The 18,880-nt window shown below is 48.4% G+C and overlaps 1 protein-coding gene across 1 annotated transcript; it reads right to left on the reverse strand.

The window, feature by feature from the left end:
* Nucleotides 1–209: 209 nt before the first annotated feature.
* On the reverse strand, nucleotides 210–17,822 carry LANCL1 (LanC like 1). Its single transcript, XM_032190291.1, has 9 exons — nucleotides 17,703–17,822; nucleotides 16,722–16,839; nucleotides 9,065–9,272; nucleotides 5,230–5,365; nucleotides 4,715–4,861; nucleotides 2,852–3,034; nucleotides 2,190–2,366; nucleotides 1,831–1,903; nucleotides 210–987 (listed from the first exon to the last, which is right to left on the reverse strand). Exons 1-9 carry the CDS (start codon nucleotides 17,784–17,786, stop codon nucleotides 911–913), a joined length of 1,203 nt encoding a protein of 400 aa, XP_032046182.1. The 5' UTR covers nucleotides 17,787–17,822; the 3' UTR covers nucleotides 210–910.
* Between the last annotated feature and the right edge of the window lie 1,058 nt (nucleotides 17,823–18,880).

The following is an 18,880-nucleotide window of genomic DNA, read 5'->3' on the forward strand; positions in this document are numbered from 1 at the left end:
GGCTAAACACTGAGAGGACTCAGTGGAATACATTTCTTTTCCTATGCTGCTGCTGGCAGCCACCTGTAATATTCACATACAGTTTTAAATAAGGACTGCAAAATAAGTTTTCAAAGCTAAGCAGCAGCAACCACAGCAGCAAGCAGTCTTAGCTTACTTAAATTGGAGTTTTCCATTAAATGATCAATGGACTTCTGCAAGACAGCAAGTAAGCACAAAAACTAGTGGATTATTTATTCGTCTGTCACTGGAAAAAATGCACAAAGGAGCTATACATAATAGCCTTTGCCTATAAAGCACAGGTGTAAATTTTGGACGAAGCTTTGGCTTGTCAGTTCCAGCTGCGCCACTTGCAATCTGACATTAAAAAAAACATATATAAAGACTCCACAGCCCGTCATACTCACTTCTTATGGAGCAGCCCAGCTCCTAAACTACCTGCTCCATGGATGGTCAGAAAGAAAACACTTAAAAGCATATTGCAGGGCAATGGTCTCAGTATTTCATCTTTTGTTTTCCAAAGGCAAACATCCTGCAACTATTTGTCAGCACAAAAGAAAGAAAAATAAATTAAATAGGCAAAGTTACATTCAATATAAATCTTTCTCCCACAAAATGGGATACAGAAAATAGCAAAACTTTGTAGCCAACAAAATACTGTACATTTTCCCCCAGCTCCCAACTGCAGCCCCACATTTTCAAGAGACACCAGCAAATCCTGCATTCTGTGTTTTAAACTGAAACAACGCAATGAGATGACTGGAAATATTAGAGAACTTAGCGTGCCCTCTGAGGGATGGGTGGATGTTCGGTTAGGTAAACAACGATGAGTTTGGAAGGAGGAGAAAGCAGCGCTGAACTGCTCTTCCTAGTGCAGAAGGATTCAGGCAAGGAGCTGCCAAGCTCAGGTTTAGAGTTCAAATGCCGGGAACTTGGCCTTGGTTGGCACCAGCAGGTCAGCAAGAAAGTAAATGGTTCCAGCCATTCCTGAGAACAAAAAAACAGGCAATGAGCTTCGGGAGATTCTGTATGGGCACCAATGCTATTGGTTATCCAGGGTGTGAATGAGTCAGGAAGATGGAAGAAAGGGAAATGTTTTCAGAAGGACCTAAAATAATTTCCAAAGTTTCCCAAGCAGCTTATGTACTTCTGTAGGTAGAGCAACCTACATTTATCATTAATCAAATGTTAAAAAACACCTGGGAAAACATGATGGGTCTCCCCACTTCCAGCCCCATCCCTTCTGGCTTTACCTGGCTTAAGAATCTGAACATCTTTGCAAAACTTTGGACCCTGTGATATCCTCACTGATGCAGCTGCCCTTGTTTGCTGGCCTGCAGCGAAGCTGGGGAGACTTAGGTTACCTGGGGAACCAGTTCTTTCAGCCTTTAGCAGGAGTGACAAAGTGCTACAGGAGCCAAAAAGGCCTACAAATGCAGCCTCACTTGTTCTTCACTCATGTTTGAAATAGAACTAGAAAGCCCATGGAGATTTTTAATCCTTAAAAAGGCACAGAGGAGAGATTGCCTGAGAAGCCAGGCTACCATAAGGCAGACTTTGACCTGCACCCATTAATGAATTCCCCTTGAGATCTGTGTGCAGAATCTGTGCAGGAGGCCCAAGGGGACAAGATGCTCCCTCTTGCTGGAGCTCCTGGCCTGTCTTACAAGAATCTGCTTCTGGGAAAGAGTAAAATCAGCGAACACAATTTCCCTCCCATTCTTTATCGAGTTTTGCAAAGCCCTCAGTGGATCATGCATTCAGTTTTTTTTTCTGTGCAGGACTGGCTCAGGCCCAGGAGCAAAACACAAGCTCAGAAATGGAGGTTACCTTCAAAGAGTGAGAACGGCGTATCTGGAGTCCGACACCCGTGCTGACCATAGCTTAAACACCACTCGGCAAACTGGGAAAAGAGGAACAGAAAGTGTATAAATTTTCCTGGATATGTGTCGTAAAAGAAATACCACCCTCATCTTCACATTAACCCTTTGCAGAACGAGGCTTCTGCAGGACATTCCTTCTGTGCAGGCTGTCAGGCAATGACTGCACTGCTCGAGGACTATGCTGGTGGAACTGGTCAGAGCTAGCTGCACCTCTGCCATGCTGGAAATGAGGTTTCAAAGGAAAAGGCCATGATGTAAAATATGCAAAAGAGAATAATCCTCTCCCTTCCTCACACAGGCTCTCACCTTGCAGGCCCTGTACAAGTATTTCATGTTCTGAGTGAGGTTGTACAGTGCTAGGAAACCATAGGCATTGCCAGCCGTCCCGTGACAGAGGCCGTAACCCTTCTTCAGTAACCCGTACTGCCAGATCACTTCTGCGCACTGCAGGGCATCATTTAGGTACTGCTGCTCCCCAAACACCTGTAGAGACACAAAATATTCCCCCACGCTGAGGCAATTTCCTCCACACAGAGAGAGCAGCCCTGTGTGAGCGGGGAGGCCTGGGTTAATTAGCTCCTCTCCTGCCTACCAGTGTGACTTTGCTGCCTGTTTTGGAGGATGTTTGGATGTGATGCATGGAGCTGTGTGACTGTTACTTACCACACAATTAGCTATCACCATCAGCCAGCTGCAACGGGACACCCTGCAAGACTGATGGGTTATTTTCAGAAATAAATTAAAAAACGTAATTTAATATTTTTTAAAACAATTTAATTATAAAAATAATTTAAAAAATGAAGTCTTTAAAACATGAACTGGGTCAGTCAGTGGGCCCTGCGGGGTGATGATGTTATTTCTTTGTAAGAAGCCATCCTGCTTTCAGGCAGGAGGGTCTCGCATGTTTTCTGCATGATGAAATTCCACATTTAGGGGCCCCCAAAGGATCTTTGCAAGATTTGCGGTACCTTGTAGGCCTGGAGAAGCATGTAGATAACACCCGGTGCCCCATGGCACCAGTGGACGAGCAGGTCTCTGGTATCATCGATGCAGGGAGGGTAATTGCCCGATGGGAACTTGAGCTGGCAGACGTAATCCACGCTGGGTTTGACTGCATTGTGCAGCTTTACTTGGCTCACTCCCAGGCCAGGCTAAAAGAGAGAAAGTGTTAAATCCGGGAGACCTTTCTGTCTCTCCCTAAAAGGTCCAAAATCCACTTAAAAGATAGAAACAAAGCCACCTATGTCCCTTCTTGCTCCTTGTAAATTATGTGTTTTCTTTAGCCCAGGCTTTCACGTGTCCCAGGTACCTGCTTGGCCCCAGGCTGCCCTTCAGCAGGGACTCGTTCCCAGATACCTCGTGTATCCCCAAAACAAAGACTTCTCCAAGAGTGTAATGCAGCCCTCAAAGCAAGAGAAGAAAAGTCTTTTCCTGAAGATAAGGAAGAATAGTCTTAGGTACCCAGCTTTGGAGTAAAGAGGTTAATTGTATAAAAACAGCATTAAGGGTGAATACCAGGAATGATTCCAAGCACCTCAGCTCGAAGCTGCTGGGCCACCCCTCCGGAGGGGTGATGTTGTGTTTTCACAGATGTTTCTAGGTAATTGCAAGGCCTCAGATGAGAGCAAGGGAGGGGCTTCGGTTTCCCCTCCAAATGACACTGCCCGGTACGAAAACTGCACAGCTCTGACCTCCTGTGGCAGGCTGCAAGGAGGACTCCAATCTAGGGATCACGCTGTTCCCAGGCTGATGCCTTGGAAATAAGAAGTCAATACTTGTGCTGTAAAAGCACTGGAGACAGGAGTCCAACATCCTCTGTGTGCCCCTTGTCTGCTTCCCCCAAGGGTTTCTGTACGTTATGCTCAGCTCGTCTAGGCTCCTTGTGCTTCACACAGCACGGCATTTTATGGGAGACTCAGACTTTACAAATTTTAAAACAGCCTAAAACTCAGTGCAAATCTGAGCGCACAGCAGCACACTGCTGTCTTCCTTGCCCCCAGTCAGCTGTTCTTTACTCCTGAGCAATAATCACCTCCCATCCTCTTCTGCAAAGCTCCTTCTGCTTCAAAAGCACCAACCACCCCTTACTCTGAGTCACGTAAGAGAGGTAAATTCACAGGAACTCCGCTCCTGCATACAGGCATTAGCTTTGAGGCTCCTACTTCAAACGTGAAAAAAAGCTCAAGCCTTGGTGAATTTTTTCCACCTGCTGTGAGTTAGGTCTAAAAAAAAATACCCCAAACCCCCCACACCTATATCTATGAGCCTTGCTATGTTAAAATAATTTGCATCGCTCAGTGGGCACTCTTAATGCTTTGAAGATGCAATGTTGTTTATTGCTGTTATTACAGAGCTTAAGCACTGTAAATTTATGCACAAGGTGACCCACACAGGGGAATTATCACGCTGATTTCAGAGCTAGGGCAGGGAAGATTCCCAGAACTCTGCTGAGTTGTATAAAACTGTAAGAAAGGCAGCTTCAAAGCAAAAAGGCACTGCAGCTCCCAGATGCTTTATGGAAGTAAAAAGTCCCACAACTTTAACATTTAGATAGAAGGCCTGACCTTGGAAGGCATTTCCCACTTTTCTTCTATGCATATGATCTCTTTCACCATGTTTTTGTTACAGGTTATTGTTCTGTAACGATCTGAGATTGCTCCCAGTAACCAACTCAACAAAATAATGCAGAAAGCCCCCAGATACCAACAAAGGGAAATACATTATAAAGATGTCTTGCCTAGCCTGACACCGCCCTGAGCCTATTCAGAAGCCTCTCCTTGTAGGAAAGTGGAACAAGTGCTACCAGCCTCTCCCCTCCAAGTGCCTCTTACCTGCATGAGATAGTAATAAATGCCAGCCAAGCCGTGGGCTGCCCCGACATAGTACTCCTGGTACCACTCGTACATCAGCGGGCTCTTAGTGGTAAAATTCCTCCTTTTGGCCAAGCTCTCTCCAGAGGCCACAACTGCTTCGCAGACCTGTGGGTGGGAAGAGATGTGGGTGAGGGAAATGCTGCTGTCTTGGAGCCAGCACAATGGGTATCCCGATAAAAAACAAAGCTGCTTTACTGCCCTCGTGCAGTGGGGAGCATGGTTGAAGGAGTGAGAGTGATGTCAATTCAGTCTGGGCATTTATATAGAGAGAGGGGGGGAGGAGGGGATGTAGTGCTGCTTCTCTTAAAAAGAACAGCAGGAGGGAAACCTCAAGGTGGTTTCTCACTTGTTGCCAGAATTGTCTGCATCTGGCACTGATTTTTTACCTGCTCAAAGGTGAGCGGGATGGGAAGAGACAGCTAACGAATCAGCAGGTGGCTAATTCAGCCTCTGCTGTTGAGAAGCCGCAGTACCTGCTGGATGTGACTTTGAGGGATCTTTTCCTCTCCGAAGTGCTTGTTCACAAAAAGCAGTGCATAGAGGTAGCCCATGCGGCCATACAGCAGTTCGTCTGGCACTCGGGGGTCAACCTTGTGTAGGTGGAGCAAACTATAAAGAAAAATTCACGAGGGTGATCAGAGGACAATCAAAGCCATGTACACAAGTTGTGAGACTGGAGCTAAAAAAACAAACAAACAACAAACACCAAAAAAAAACACAACACAACACAAAACAGTTTGTCCCCCACTCCTGCCCACGCCCTGAGATCTGTCAGACAAGTCCCCGTGTCTCAGCATCCCAGTTATGCAGGGTACAAAATCTCTCCTTCTCCTCTGCTTTTTGTTTGGCTTAATGCTTTAGTCTGTTTAGTTCCCTGCAATGCTGCATGCTGGCAAGTCAGGCTAGTGCTGCAGGTATGTGAGAAAAGCTCACCCCTTATTCTCCAAAGTCCTGACAGCAAAGCCCCTTGACTGCCATGCCTGCAGGGCTCCAGAGCTACGCTGTCAGTGGCGGGAGCTAGAAATCTAGGTAAGAGGTGGGGAGAAGCACCTGGACATGCTGTTTAACATCAAGCTTCTGTAGGACACGGAAGAAGCCTTCTCTAGGAAGAGTTAAACAACAGTGGGCAGCTCAGGAGAGCGTGAGTGCTGTGGGCTGCCTGTGGGGCAGCCCCACGATGACAACTGCTGGGTTGGCACCAGGCTTTAGCCCACAGCTGCAGAGTGGGAGCTCTGCTGGAGTCTGAAACCTTCTGAGCCATTTTTCTGTTACGGTTTTGTGAAGCTGGTGATATTCCCGTTGTGCTAATGGTGACAGAGCTCTTCAGGATGGTACTCCATAGACTGGAGGTCCTGCCGTGTCAGAGCAGCAGGCAGGGCTGGGACTGGTTCTGGCTTTATTTTCCTGTTCGTCTCCGAGAAATGATGGCACTCTGAAAAATGCCATCACTTTTGAAACACCACCAAAAGCAGCTCCAAGGCTGCTTCTTCAGCTGATTCCTGCTGCAGCTGCAAGAGGGAAAGGGCTAAAACAGGAGAGCACTGTGTGCAGGGCTTCCCCGTCACAGCAGCGTGAGGAACAGAAGATGCACTTTGGCAGCCCTTGCTCCCAGGCAGAACGAGGTGCTGTGAGGGGAAGAGGCAAGCAAATGTCCCGGGTACCCTCAGAGCAGAGAGAGGACGCTGGGCTCTGACTCCTTTTGGCAGGAGGGTTTCCCTTGGCACTGGACTCAAAGTGAGCAGAGATATCAGAGGAGAAAGGAGAGAACAACATCTCGAGGTGGATTGGCCCTGTCTCCTCTTGCATCGCTCCCTGGGGAGGTTTCTTACGGATTAAACCCAAGAGACAGCTTTTGCACACGAGGCTAGGAATAACCAGGGGCCTGGCAAGCCTGTCTGGCAGGGATCCTGCTCCCAGCTGCGTGGGCTGAAGGGAAAGCCCTGCTGCTTCCCCGTGTCCTCTGTCCCCACGTCCAAGGAAAGCAGATAACAAGGAGGGCTCCCAAGGAGGAAGGCGGCGCTTCAGCAGACGGGCAGTGCCCAGCAGCAGGCTGGCAGGAACAGATGCTGGCTGGTGATGATGCTCAGCTCCGAGGATGTCAGGAAAATGTCAGGTGCAATAGCAGCAATGGGTGGCTGGATAAAAAGTAACACCCATGCTAAGGATTTTCAGCAGTGTGGATGTAAAATCTTCTCTTACTGAGGAAATCTGGAGCAGCTGGAGCTACTGTTCTTGCTCCCTTCACGTTTCTGCTTCTAGCTGCCCTCCCAGCCAGGGCCATCAGGGGAGAAGCTTGCCAGCAGTTGCTGTCCTTTTAGATCCATGGGGCAGGGCTGCACAGCATGTGTGCAGTGAGATACCCAGGCTGCTGCTGTACAGACTACAGTCCGAACGTGTTTCTCAGGTGTGAGGGGGATAAAAAAAAAAAGGGCCCTGAAAGAAAGAGCCACTGCTCGCAGATCAGGCTGTTATCTCAACTGCCAGAAATCACTAGTGTCTGGTCAGAGGGAAAGTGAGGCAGCTGCAAAGCAAGAGGGGGGATTTGTAAGCCACTGGCTCTAAAAGCACACCGCTGACCTGCTGAATTGGTGGGGGACAGCAGGGAAAAGAGCTCCTGGAACACAGCTCCGATTTTCACACGGTCTCGGAAAATGGGCTGCCCTGAAACGTTACTCTCCTGAGCATAAAAGCACATTTCTTGGTCATGAACTCATTTAGGCAACAGCAAGGCAGAAAAGTAAGCTCCTGTCTTTCCCACTGCAGGGAGAACCTGGCTGGTGAATTCTCTCCTCAGCACCTGAAGATGAGGCGCTTTAAAAGGCAGAACACAATGGAGAGAGGCTCTCCTTCCCCACAGCGGTAACAGAAGGCCACTTTCCAGGCACTGCATAACTTAGCAACCCTTCTGTAACTAAACAGCATATTCAAAACCCACTGAAGAGCTTTGATCAAGGGAACTACTTCTCAAAGAGAAATACTCTCTTTTTAAAGGTAGCATGGTCAGGCTAACTGCTCTGGGAATTGGTGGTAGAGCAAGGACGGTGTAAATGTTCCTTCAAAAATGCCACAATTTTCTCTTTCTTCCTCTCAGATGTATGAAGAAACCCATTTTCAAGGCTCTGCCCTCATTATGCCATTAGATGGCAGTGCAGGATTAATCACGACTTTCCATTCTGCCACAACACTCTAAGCAGAACAGCAGGGATATGTGAGGGGGAGATTACAGCAAGAAAGATCACGGATTTTCCATAACTTGGGGCTTATGTACTGACCACAACTGGCTGCTAATAGTTGGCAGATCAGTTGCCTTGTTAGCAAATACATTAATCATAGTGAGATTCATCACTTGGACACAGTCTTACGGAAAATCCAAACCACAGAGCATTTTAAGAATAAAAAAGGGAGATCTGTCTTCAGACTGACCACATCTATGTAAATGAGAAGCTATTCTTAGTTGAAGGAGTGGGAACGGGGTGCCCAAGTCATACTGGACCCTCAGATAGCCATTCCTGACGTTTTTAATCCGTATCATGCATGATGTTTTGGGAGCTCATGGCTGTTTTAAGGACATTCAGCATCATTCTGAAGTGCCTGGGTTTTGTCTTGTTTGTGTGCTGACCACTCATGAACAGCATCTCTGCGCAGGGCTGTTTCTCACCCTCTCAAACTTATCTCCCTTAAGCAAGAAAAGCTCGCAACTGCAATCTCCTCCTCTCTTTTTCTTTCCTTCCTCTGCCATTTGCTGATCTGATTGTAGGACTGCTTCTATGTCCTGTTTTTTCTTAAGTATCCAACAAAAATACATCTGAAAACAGTTGAAGGAAGGCAGGAAATAGAAATAAATGAATCATAACCAGCTGCATTCAGCAGTTGAAAAGGATGCTGTCAATCGTAGGTCTAAGTCAAAGCCAATTAACAAATAGTAAGTGGAAGCAAGTGACACATTTCTCCTTTTCCTCAAAATGGCAGTAAAGCTAAATTTAAGGGTTCCAAAAAAATCCCAAACCTCCCGTTAGTTTTATTTATTTTTTTTTTAATTTGGGCATTTTTTTCCCTGTGTTACCTGAATTATTTCTGAAGTGGCAATGCCAGCTAAGCACTATCCTTGCTCCCCTACCTGCAGCCCCAGCCAGGCAAGCTTCTTCAGGGCAGACGTTTGCGTTGCCTTGCTATGTGAATGGATTCCCTGCCTCTAAGGCTGCCAAAATCTACTCAGGCTTGGAGGAGAGGGCCTGGAACAAGCCCAGACCAGTTCTACAAGCAAGTGCAGGATGAACGTCAGGTCGAAGACATAACCAGGCGTTTTACCGAGTGATGCAGTCTTCTGACTGCTTCTGGTTCTGCAGTTTGTGGTAGACGACAGCAGCCACTGCCAGAGGCCCGGCATCGCCACACAGGAACGTGATGGATCGTTTCGTCAGGCAGCTCAGGCTCTTCTTCACGTACTCCTGGGCCACCTGGAGGTAGGCTGGGTCTCCGTACACATCGTAGAGGTGCAAGTACAGCAAGGCAATGCCTGCGGAAGGAACACTAAGATTGTAACCCTCAGAAAACTTTGCATCTTGGTTGTTTTAACACTAAAAGCCTGGCCCTCAGCCCCATCTTAGGCATAACCCCCGGCGGCAGCATCCACACCTTCTTTTCCTGCTTTGTGACCTCTTTGTGCCTCATGCCACTCGTGAGTGGGCTGCAAGTGGAGACAAACAGCAGTGTCTGACCCAGGAAGGCCTGGAGGACAGCAGAGCCTCTGAAACACAGGTTACATGCTGTTTTAGGAGTTGGGAGCAGAAGAGGAGGCCTAGGCAAAGCCACCTAAACCTACAAACTGTGCCTGGGACTGTGGTGCAATACAGTGAAATTAAAACAAAACAAGCCACCAGAACAGCAGAAAACATCAGGCAAGACAGGACTTGTGGCAGAGTGGTGCTGAGCTGTTTCCCTGTCTCAGCTGCTCCTTCCCATGCCAGGAGGTGAAGGGCTGGGTCCCTTAGCTTGGATCAGATTAAAGTGACACATCATCAGCACTGAGAAGCATCCTATCGGGCTCTATTTTTTAAAATTTTATTATTTTTTTTTTTTCCCTTCCCACTGGGAAGCATGAGCAAGACTGCTACACATCTGTGGAGACCAGCTGCTGATGAGCAGGTCCCAAGCCCTACTAGAGGGGCTGGTGCATCCTACAAAAGAGAAGAGGCTGCACATTGTTGTCAAGAGTAGCCCTGGTCTGAAAAAGATAAGCTACCTGGAACGCTGGAAACAGCTGTGTGGTCTTCCCTGGATGTTTTCAGTGGGGTGGGCAGTTACAGCAAGAGCTCTGCTACTAAGAAGTCGCAGCAATTGCTGTCCCTGGGCAGCAATTCCTGCCCTGCCCTGCCTTCATCCAGCTCTCGAAGCTTTTAGTATGTAGCTGCATTTGAAAGGTCTGCCACGTTCAAACATCCTTCTGATCTGGAAAGCATCCTCAAACATGCACTGGAGAAAGCTACTGGTCTGTATCCCTCTGAGAAAGGCTCCTTTCTCTCCTCACCAGCAACTACTTCTGTGAAGCCACAGATTCTGTGTTTAAGCCTAAATTAATTGAGCCAACCTCTGCAGATTTTGGTGTTGCAAGGGGGGCAGGGTAGGAAGAAACATGCTGCACAATTACTTTCTACGGTACCGAGGACAATTTTAAATTTAGATCACTTTCTCATTTTGCACGGGTAATCTCCAAAGCTTCGTGCTACAGACAATTCAATTTCACATGTATATTAAGGGCAAATTTCCATTTCCCGCTGAAGTTAATAACCTTGTCCTCTCTCAAAGCAGTTTCGTGTCAGTATTTCCAGGGAGAGAAGCCCAGCTGCATGGTACCATCACTCAGCTTTATAAGAACGTGGACACGAAGCCTTGCTTTAAGGAAAACCCTCCTCCTTCAGCCAGCAAATGCAAAGCAACTCCCCTTGATTTATTTAGCACCTAGCACAGCCTCTAGGCTCTTAATAGGCCTGATAGCTGTCTGAGCACAACTTGCACTCTTGAGTTATCTGCTTTAATATACAACTTTTTGCTTTCTAAGTAGCTTCTATTCCCACCGCCATCATACCACCCTAATTACGTACGTAACTACCACACCAAGAATGATGCTAGGACCGAATTCTGAGAAAGTAAATGTCTCACCATTGTTTTCCTCTGACTTCCTCGCCTCTCCTCTTTTAAACATTTCTCATCCTCCTTCCCTCCCAGCCCAAGCATTCTCCAACAATCACTCTTTTGGAAAAGACTCCAAAAAACATTCATCTACGTTAAGGGATGGGAGTAAAAGCTTTGCTTGCCCAAATCATTTGTCTTTCCTTCTTCTTTAAAAAAGAAAAGCTGTCAAACTGCATCTAAAGACAATTTTCTCAACTCATGCCTCAAGGAACTCATGCTCCCAGGATGATCAGCAGGGCACGAGGCAGAGCTACCTGCGAGCCCACAAGTAGGGAAAACCAGCAGAGAGCAGAAGCACGCACAAAACCGTGGTATTTACAGATGCACGTAGAAGGATACAAAACGCAGCCACCTGTGTGGGAAATGTTGCACGCTGACCTGCCTGCCAAGATGCAGATGGTCATTTCAGAGGCAGTGTGGTTTGCAGACAAGAGTTTCCCCCGATGGAATTGGCTCAAGTAAGCTGTGCTGCTCTGCAGAAGTTAACCCACGACTCTGCCTCAAGCCCTCTCCGCTACCTTCCTCACCCCAGCTGTGAGGTTTGTAGGGTTTGCAGGCTTACATGATGGGTTTCTGGTATGCTTTCCGTGCCATACAAACATCACATCCTTGATCAAATGGGACCCTGTAGACAGTGGATCTGCTCCACTACCATGCACCTTGGAGGTCTGTGTTCAGTGTCACCGCTGGAAGTGCCTGTGACCTGTTTTTGTGACCTCTGAGACCCCCGATTGTTCCCAGCAGAATTGCCACACTGCAGCTGTCATCTGCTGCTATTGCCAAAAATTTATGGGCTTTGTTCTGTGTATCAGTTATCATTGGTCTTTCCTCTCTATAGTTTCTCCAGACTACATTTTTTTCTCCTTGCAGTGTAAGGCCTTGCTGCATACCCACAAGTGACAGAGAATGCATCAGACATCACTTGGTGGTGCAGACAGCAGTGAACATGTGAGTTATCGACAGCACATCCTTTTAGTAGGGCTCTGATCACCAAAACTGCCATCCCTAGGGTGCAGGGAGCCAATGCACTGGAGAAAGAATGACCGAGTCACCTGCTAGCTGCAGAGAATCACGAGGCAAAAATCAGTTTTGTATCTCACATCAAAGCCTCTTTATTTAACATCTTCACTAGGACTGTAAGCAGCATCTCTCTCCTCTTGCCATCCTGTATCAGCAGATGTAGAGGGTTGCTTTGTGTTAAAGGCTTCTTTTGGGGAGGCATAGGAGGAGACTTAAATGCACACAGTGGGAACAGATGTGTTTGCACCAATCACCTAACGCTGATGGTCCTGATTTTAGAAGCTATTGCCTCCAACAGAGCAGACATTGCTGTAGACAGAAGACAAGTTCTTGCTGGAGAGCTAAAGTGCTGCAACAGGCTGAAAAAAAAAAAATCTCTCTCTACCATACGACCATTCTGTTGGTCAAACAGAAGTAAAGCTCTGTCTGGACTTGCCCCCAGGTTCCTTCTGTTGGGTTGCACCACCACTGCCAACGGTTCTGCTGGCGGGAGACAGTGAGACAAAGCTTCCCCCTCGTGCTGGATGAAGGTGAGGAGGAAGCACTGCTGGGTGTCAGCTCTGCTGCAGTCCCTTTGTTGACAACAGCGGGGGGATGCCCATGAGACTGCTCTGTATGTGCCTCCTTTCCTTTGTGGGGAAGCTGCTGCCCGTTCAGGTGCTGGACAACACCAGCAGCTGACCCAGCGTGGGCCTTTCCCAGAGGTCCCCAGGTTGGTACAGGAGGAGATTTCTGGGTCACTCAGCCAGGCAGTACCCTTAAAGCAGGATGTCAAATCTAGAGGGAAGAAGCACAACATGATCTCTGCACGGAGCAAGAAAGCCTGATGGTTTTTAGTGGGAAACCTGATGACATTTTAATGAGTCAGGCATGGGGTAAAAGTTACAGAGGGGGTGGAAAAGCTCTACTGCCCAGCTCAAAGGATAATGAGCATCTTTTCTGGTGCAGAGGTGTGGGATGTCATTTCACACTCACAAATTCATGTCAAAGGCGTGTTGAATGGGAAAATGAGCTGTCTTCTATAGAGGGTCTATTGTCCTGTGTTTGAAACTGCCTGGGGGCTCACAGGTGCATTTTATTGCAGCTTGCCTTCCTAGTGTGTTGTGGGATATGAGGTGTCTCTCAGGATGCCTCAGATTCTCCAACAAGAAAACCTGGTAATAACGCTTTTGTAAAACTTACTTTTCTCCTTCTGAGAAAAAATAAAAAAAATAAATAAACAACCCAGCCCAAACCAAAATACCCTTTACCTCATCATCAAATCCTAGAAGAGGCTGGGTTAGAGGAGACATACAGAGGTCATCTGATCCAACACCCAGAATTAAAGCCAACTTCAAAATTACACCTCATTGCTCAGAGCCTTGCCCAGTCTAACACTTAGCATCTCCAAGAATGGAGACTGCACAAAAACTGCCCACCAGGCACCCGGCAGGATGTGGCTTATGAGGGGGACACAAAGCATTCTCTCTCCTCAAATGTAGCCCTATTGCATTTTACTCTGTAGGGATTGTCTGAGCATTTCTGTTTTTCTGAACAGAGCTGTAAGGGGATGCAAGTTCTCTGGGTTATGAGGTTAAAACTAGGATATCACACTGAAGTGAACAAAAGGCATTTTTCCAGAACCTCTCTTGAACTGGTACAGTCAGAATTTCTACTCGTTCTTAAGTGGCTTTTCTTTCATCTGGCGTGTCCTTTGAAGAGTCCTTTCAAAAGGCAGCTCAGCCCTTCTCTGCTCCACTTGCCCAGAGGCCAGCTGAAAGCTGCGGCAGGGGCAAGCCACCTGGACTCACTGGCTTGGTTCGAAGGCCCTCAAGCTCTAAAAGCCATGGCTAGTACACGGCTCAGGAAGGGAATGCCTGCATGGGAAACAAATCCCAAAAGCACTGGCAAAATGGGCGGGCAGGAGAATCTCTCCCTTCCACAGCATTTCAGAGGGCAGACCACCCCATCATCTTGGGACATCAACAGCCAACAGGGAGCAGACTCAAGAGCTTCCCAGCTTTTGCAGTCAGCAAAGAGGTGCCAGCAGTGAAGTCAGACTTGTTCCATTTCTTTTCCACCATCTGTCCTTCCAGTCTAGCTGGTCTTTCAAGCACAGCCTCCTGCACTACAAGGAGACCAACACATATCTGTAACTCTTAGGCATCATCATGTTTGACAACAGGCAAGAGTGGCATACTGCTGCAAGGATTTGAACCGCTTCTGATTCAAAATTAACTTTGGGCAGTTTACCTTCCCTTGGTCAATACTTTGGTACCAGTGAAACAGATTAAGACCGCAAAAACTTTTGCAGCAGTCTAGCTAAACTGATTGTAAGAGAAAGTGGAACACAACAGCTGAGCCTGCTCTACAGCCAGGCACGTATCAGGCTTTGCCTACAGGGCCCTGATCTCTCTGGGGAACTGAATGAAACCGTAACAAGCAGATTCAAACGTGTTCTGAGGGCATTCAGCTGTACACTGCATAATCTGGATCCGAAGTGCGCTGTCACTGCCTCTGAGCTGAAAATCCAAGTCCTACCTTCCCTCTGCTCCAACTTCACGTGCCAAGAAGCTGTGGCTGTGTGGGGGAACAGGGCTCTCAAGTGCGTTGGGAAAGAAATAGGCACCAAAGCAAAATGCCAGCATATGCTGTGTATTACAGGGTGTAATGTAGTACGCTCAAGTATGTTACATTTCACACAGAGTTTACGCTAAGAGAGGCACATTTCAAATCTCCCTTATTAGCGGCCACAAGAGTGCGGGTTGATTTCAGACTGCTGGGCAATGATTTACATGAGAAGATACTCAACAAGCCTCTTCTACTTAAGCAATTAAGGGAAAAAGCTGCTGTCTTGGCCCAATTAATTTGCTCTCTGGAAACCAGCACTGAATAAATTAATATAGCTAGGATTAGAAAATAAAGGAGGATGACTCACATACAGCGTAATATCTGCAAACTTCACTTCTCTGGCTGTGACCCGCAGGAAATCTGTCCACAGGCTTTTTCTAATCCTATTAGCCAAGGCAAGAATGTTGTATGCCCAATGAGGAATGATCCCAGGGAGGAAAAAAAAAAGAGAAATGCCTCTCAAGAAACCGCTTTCCAAAATAATAAAAAATTAAAAAAAAAAAAAAAAAAAAAAGCAGAAATCCTACCAGAACTCAGCCACTGTCACTTTCCAACGTGAGGCTCCTTAAGGCCACCCGGCCACCCTATGAAAAGGGAAGTGTTTACCTTCCCCTGCAGACTTCCAGCTGGCTGTCCTGCTTTACCTCCTGAATTCCTCTGGCCAGAGGTAGACTGCTGCCAAGCCAAGCAGCATCATCATACCTGAAGGCCATCATCACATCCAGAGTGCTCTTCACACAAAGGGAGCTGAGGGAAGGCTGAACCCCTCTCTCCCAGATTAAGCTCAGCCAGTACTGAACAGAAATTCACACACAGCAGCAGCAAAGTGCTGCCAAGCAGCAAATGAAAAGAAAAAAAAAAAAAAAAAAAAGAAAAACACGCAATAGTCTTCTCCCACGCTAGAATTCAACAGTGGCATGGTAGCATTTCTTATGAACTGTGTTGGAGTGGTCTTACTGCTTGTTTACCTTACCAAAATTTTCAAGCAGCCATTTCTGGCACTGCTTTCACCAAGCTGCAACATTAGCTTAGCATCAACACAATGATCACTGTTCTTCTAGCAAAATGTTGGCATCAAGTTCCATCGCATCTAAGCACAAACTAGCCATGCCCAGATTACAGCATGGAAAATTGCCATTTAGGATCACAATGTATTGAGGAAAATAAAGAAAAAAGCCATGACAGCAAAAAAAGAAATAATAAATCCTTCAGCAGTCACAAAAGTAACTGCACCTATCCCAAGATCCCTCCCTAGAGCCTGGCACAGCGCAGAAAGAAGCGCCTTGAAAGCTGACAAAGCACACAACAGAATCCAAAAGCCAAAAAGGATGAGGCAAAGAAATGTGTCCTCCCTGCCTCCAGGGGGTAGAAATAGGGTGGGGAAGGTAGGGCACACTCCTAAAGTAGGAAGAACAGGTTGAAAATGCACCACGGGAAAAAGACAAACTCCTGGAAGCTTAGGACAGAAGGGTTTGTGCAAAGAAGGCTTCCATCCATAGTTATACTTGCATTTCTGCTCCCTCTAACAGCTCCTAGAGCAGAACTAGCCCTGGCTGAGTGGAGGGACACTACCTAGGGAGAAGGAATGGTGCAATTTGACAATCAAACATCGTCACAAGATAAAACTCAGCCCAAGCCGAAAAGATGGACATTAGTTCAGGCTCTAAGGTCATGCCTGCCACTCTGCAAGAAGCCCTTACAGGAAAATGGCCTGCTATGCACATAGGCCTACTTCACAGAGTAGTAGTTATAAATACCCTCAGCACAGCCATATTTGGAGCCAGTCTCTTCAAAGGCTTCAATATTTGCTCTCAAGAAGATGCATTTCAATCCTCTCGCTTTATTTGTTGCGGAAGTGTGGCACTGTTACTCAAGATCTAGTCTTACTTACCTTGCAATGCTATGGTCCTCCCTTTGCAGTTTGAGTTCTGCTGCCAAAAAAAGGTGAGTCACTGAATGACAACCCCTTGGTTTAACAGATTAAACCATCATGCGGGAGAAGTGCCATTTACGATACAAATCTGCTGTCGTCAAACTACAAAGAAACAGGGGATGACTTAGCCTAACCTTGAGGACAGTTTCAGAGGGGTTGAGCTCCCTTCTCAGCAGATGGCTGATTTTTGTGCCCAGGGGGCCACCCTACCTGTCCAGCCAGTGTAAGCCGTGCAGTCATGGGGGTCAGCACACTTGAGGCCCCTCTCCATCTGCTGGAGCAGCTCCCTTATTTTGTTGTTCAGACGCTGCGTGAACTCAGGCGTCAGCTGTGCAGAATCAGGAAACACCAGAGAAAGGCAACATCAGCACACCGGGAAGGTCTTGGTAAATGGCTGAACGCATGTGAAAGCGCCTGGGGGAACACACCAGGGATTTTCTCCAGCTGCTGGCAGCATTCACCTCCTAGCAAATATCCAAGAAGTCTTTGCCAGCAACTGCTACCCCACCACCACCAGGGCCATGCCCTGCCCTGAGGCTGCAGTGCCAGCACCTGTAAGGCCTCAAAGCCATGCTGGAGGAAGATAATTTCTTGTCCTGGCTTTAAACCACGGACAGAGGTGGGCAGGTTGGAAGCTATCTTAGAAGCCCTGGGCACCTTCTTCTTTCTGGAAAGCTCTGCTGGGATAGGATTGTCAGGTCTTTAACCTCTCAGGAACAGCTGGGCCACCACACCAGAAAGAGCGAAAAACCTGCAAAGGGTTTCTGTGACCTCAGGTTTTGCCAGTGCCACAGGAGATGCTCCGATAACCATCCACCTTGGAGGAGGACACAGCGGCCGAGCTCTCACCTTACCACGGGCGTACGAGGACCACGACACCACACACCCTCACCCGCTGCCACCCCCTGCCACACAGCCCCTCGGTACAAAACACAGTCACCGAGATCACCCCAAAACCTTTTATTTTGCTTTAAAAAAAGACCAGAAAGCCCACTTCTTTTTTTTGCTGTTGCTTAAGAAAGCCCACCCTGGGAGCCCCCCCAGGGCACCCCCCAGCCTGAGGGGCTTCTCCCCGCAGCCCCCGCCGGGCGCGGGGCCGCGCTGGGAGGGACTCGGCGGGCGGCCGGGGCAAAGCGACAACCCCCGGCCGCTCCCCCCCTCACCCAGCCCGGTCCCCGCGGCCCCACTCACCCGCCCGGCGGCATCGAAGTAGCCGGTGGCCAGGGATTTATCGTAGTCCGCGTAGGGGTTGGGCAGAGCCCGCTGCGCCATCATGGTGCCCGCCGCTCGCTGCCCGCCCCGCCCAAATGGCGGCGGCCGCCGGGAGGCTGCGGGAGGCCGGGCCGGGGAACGCCGCCCCACAGCGCCCAGCCCCAGTCCCAGCCCTATAGCGAGGTGTGGGGCTTGGGTCGTGGTCTGAGTCCCCGTGTGGGGCCGGATCGCAGGGTTTTAGGAGTCCTCTGAGGTTTTGGGAGCCATTTTGGCTAGCTCTGAGGGACGTAGGACGGGGGAGTTTGTGGGTGCCTTGCTGCTGGCTCTGGGGGGTTTTAAGGATCCTCTGGGACTCCTTATAAATGTTCCTGTGGGGTTTGGGAACTCTGTGAGGTTTAGGGGATGCCTTTTGGCTGGAGCTGTGTAATTTCAGGGCCCTATCTACCTGGTTGCCTGGAGTTTGTAGGTGCTGTGTGGTTTAGGACACCATTTGGCTGGCCCTGTGGTGTTTAGGGGGCCCTGTGAGGCTTAGGCTGTGTGGTAGCTGCATGAGGTTAAGGGTCCTGGTGGGGTTTAGGGATCCCATGTGTTGGGCCCTGTGGGGTTTGCAATTCCTGTGGGGCTTGAGGCTCCTTTCAGTTAATGCCAAGGGACTCTGAGGGCCCTGTGAGGGTTTGGGAGCCATTTTGTCTCTCTGAGGGATGTGGGGAGTTCATGGGCACCTTGCACCTGTCCTTGTGGCGCTTAGGGGCTCTGTGGGACTGAGGGGTTCCCTGCAGCAGTTCCTGTGGGGTTTGAGGTATATTTTGATTGTTTCAGTGGAGTTTGGGGACCCTGGGGGGTTTGGGCAATACCTTTTTGCTGGACCTGTGTGATTTGGGGGCAGTGTCTATTTAGCTGTGTAGGGCTTGCAGCTGCTGTGAGGTTTGGGGCACCTTTTGGCTGGCCCCAAGGGGTTTAGGGGGTTCCATTGGGTTTAGGGATCCCCTTTTGTCTGGATCTGTGTATTTTGTGGGTATTATGTTGCGGATCCTGTGGCATTTAGGGGGTCTTGTGAGGCTTATAGCTGCATGAGGTTACGAGGCCCGGTGGGGTTTAGGGGCCCCATGTGGCTGTCCCTGTGGGGCTTGGGGTTCTTGTGGGGTTTAGGGAATCCT

Source organism: Aythya fuligula, chromosome 6 (genome assembly GCF_009819795.1).
Source record: "Aythya fuligula isolate bAytFul2 chromosome 6, bAytFul2.pri, whole genome shotgun sequence".
Classification (NCBI taxonomy): domain Eukaryota; kingdom Metazoa; phylum Chordata; class Aves; order Anseriformes; family Anatidae; genus Aythya; species Aythya fuligula.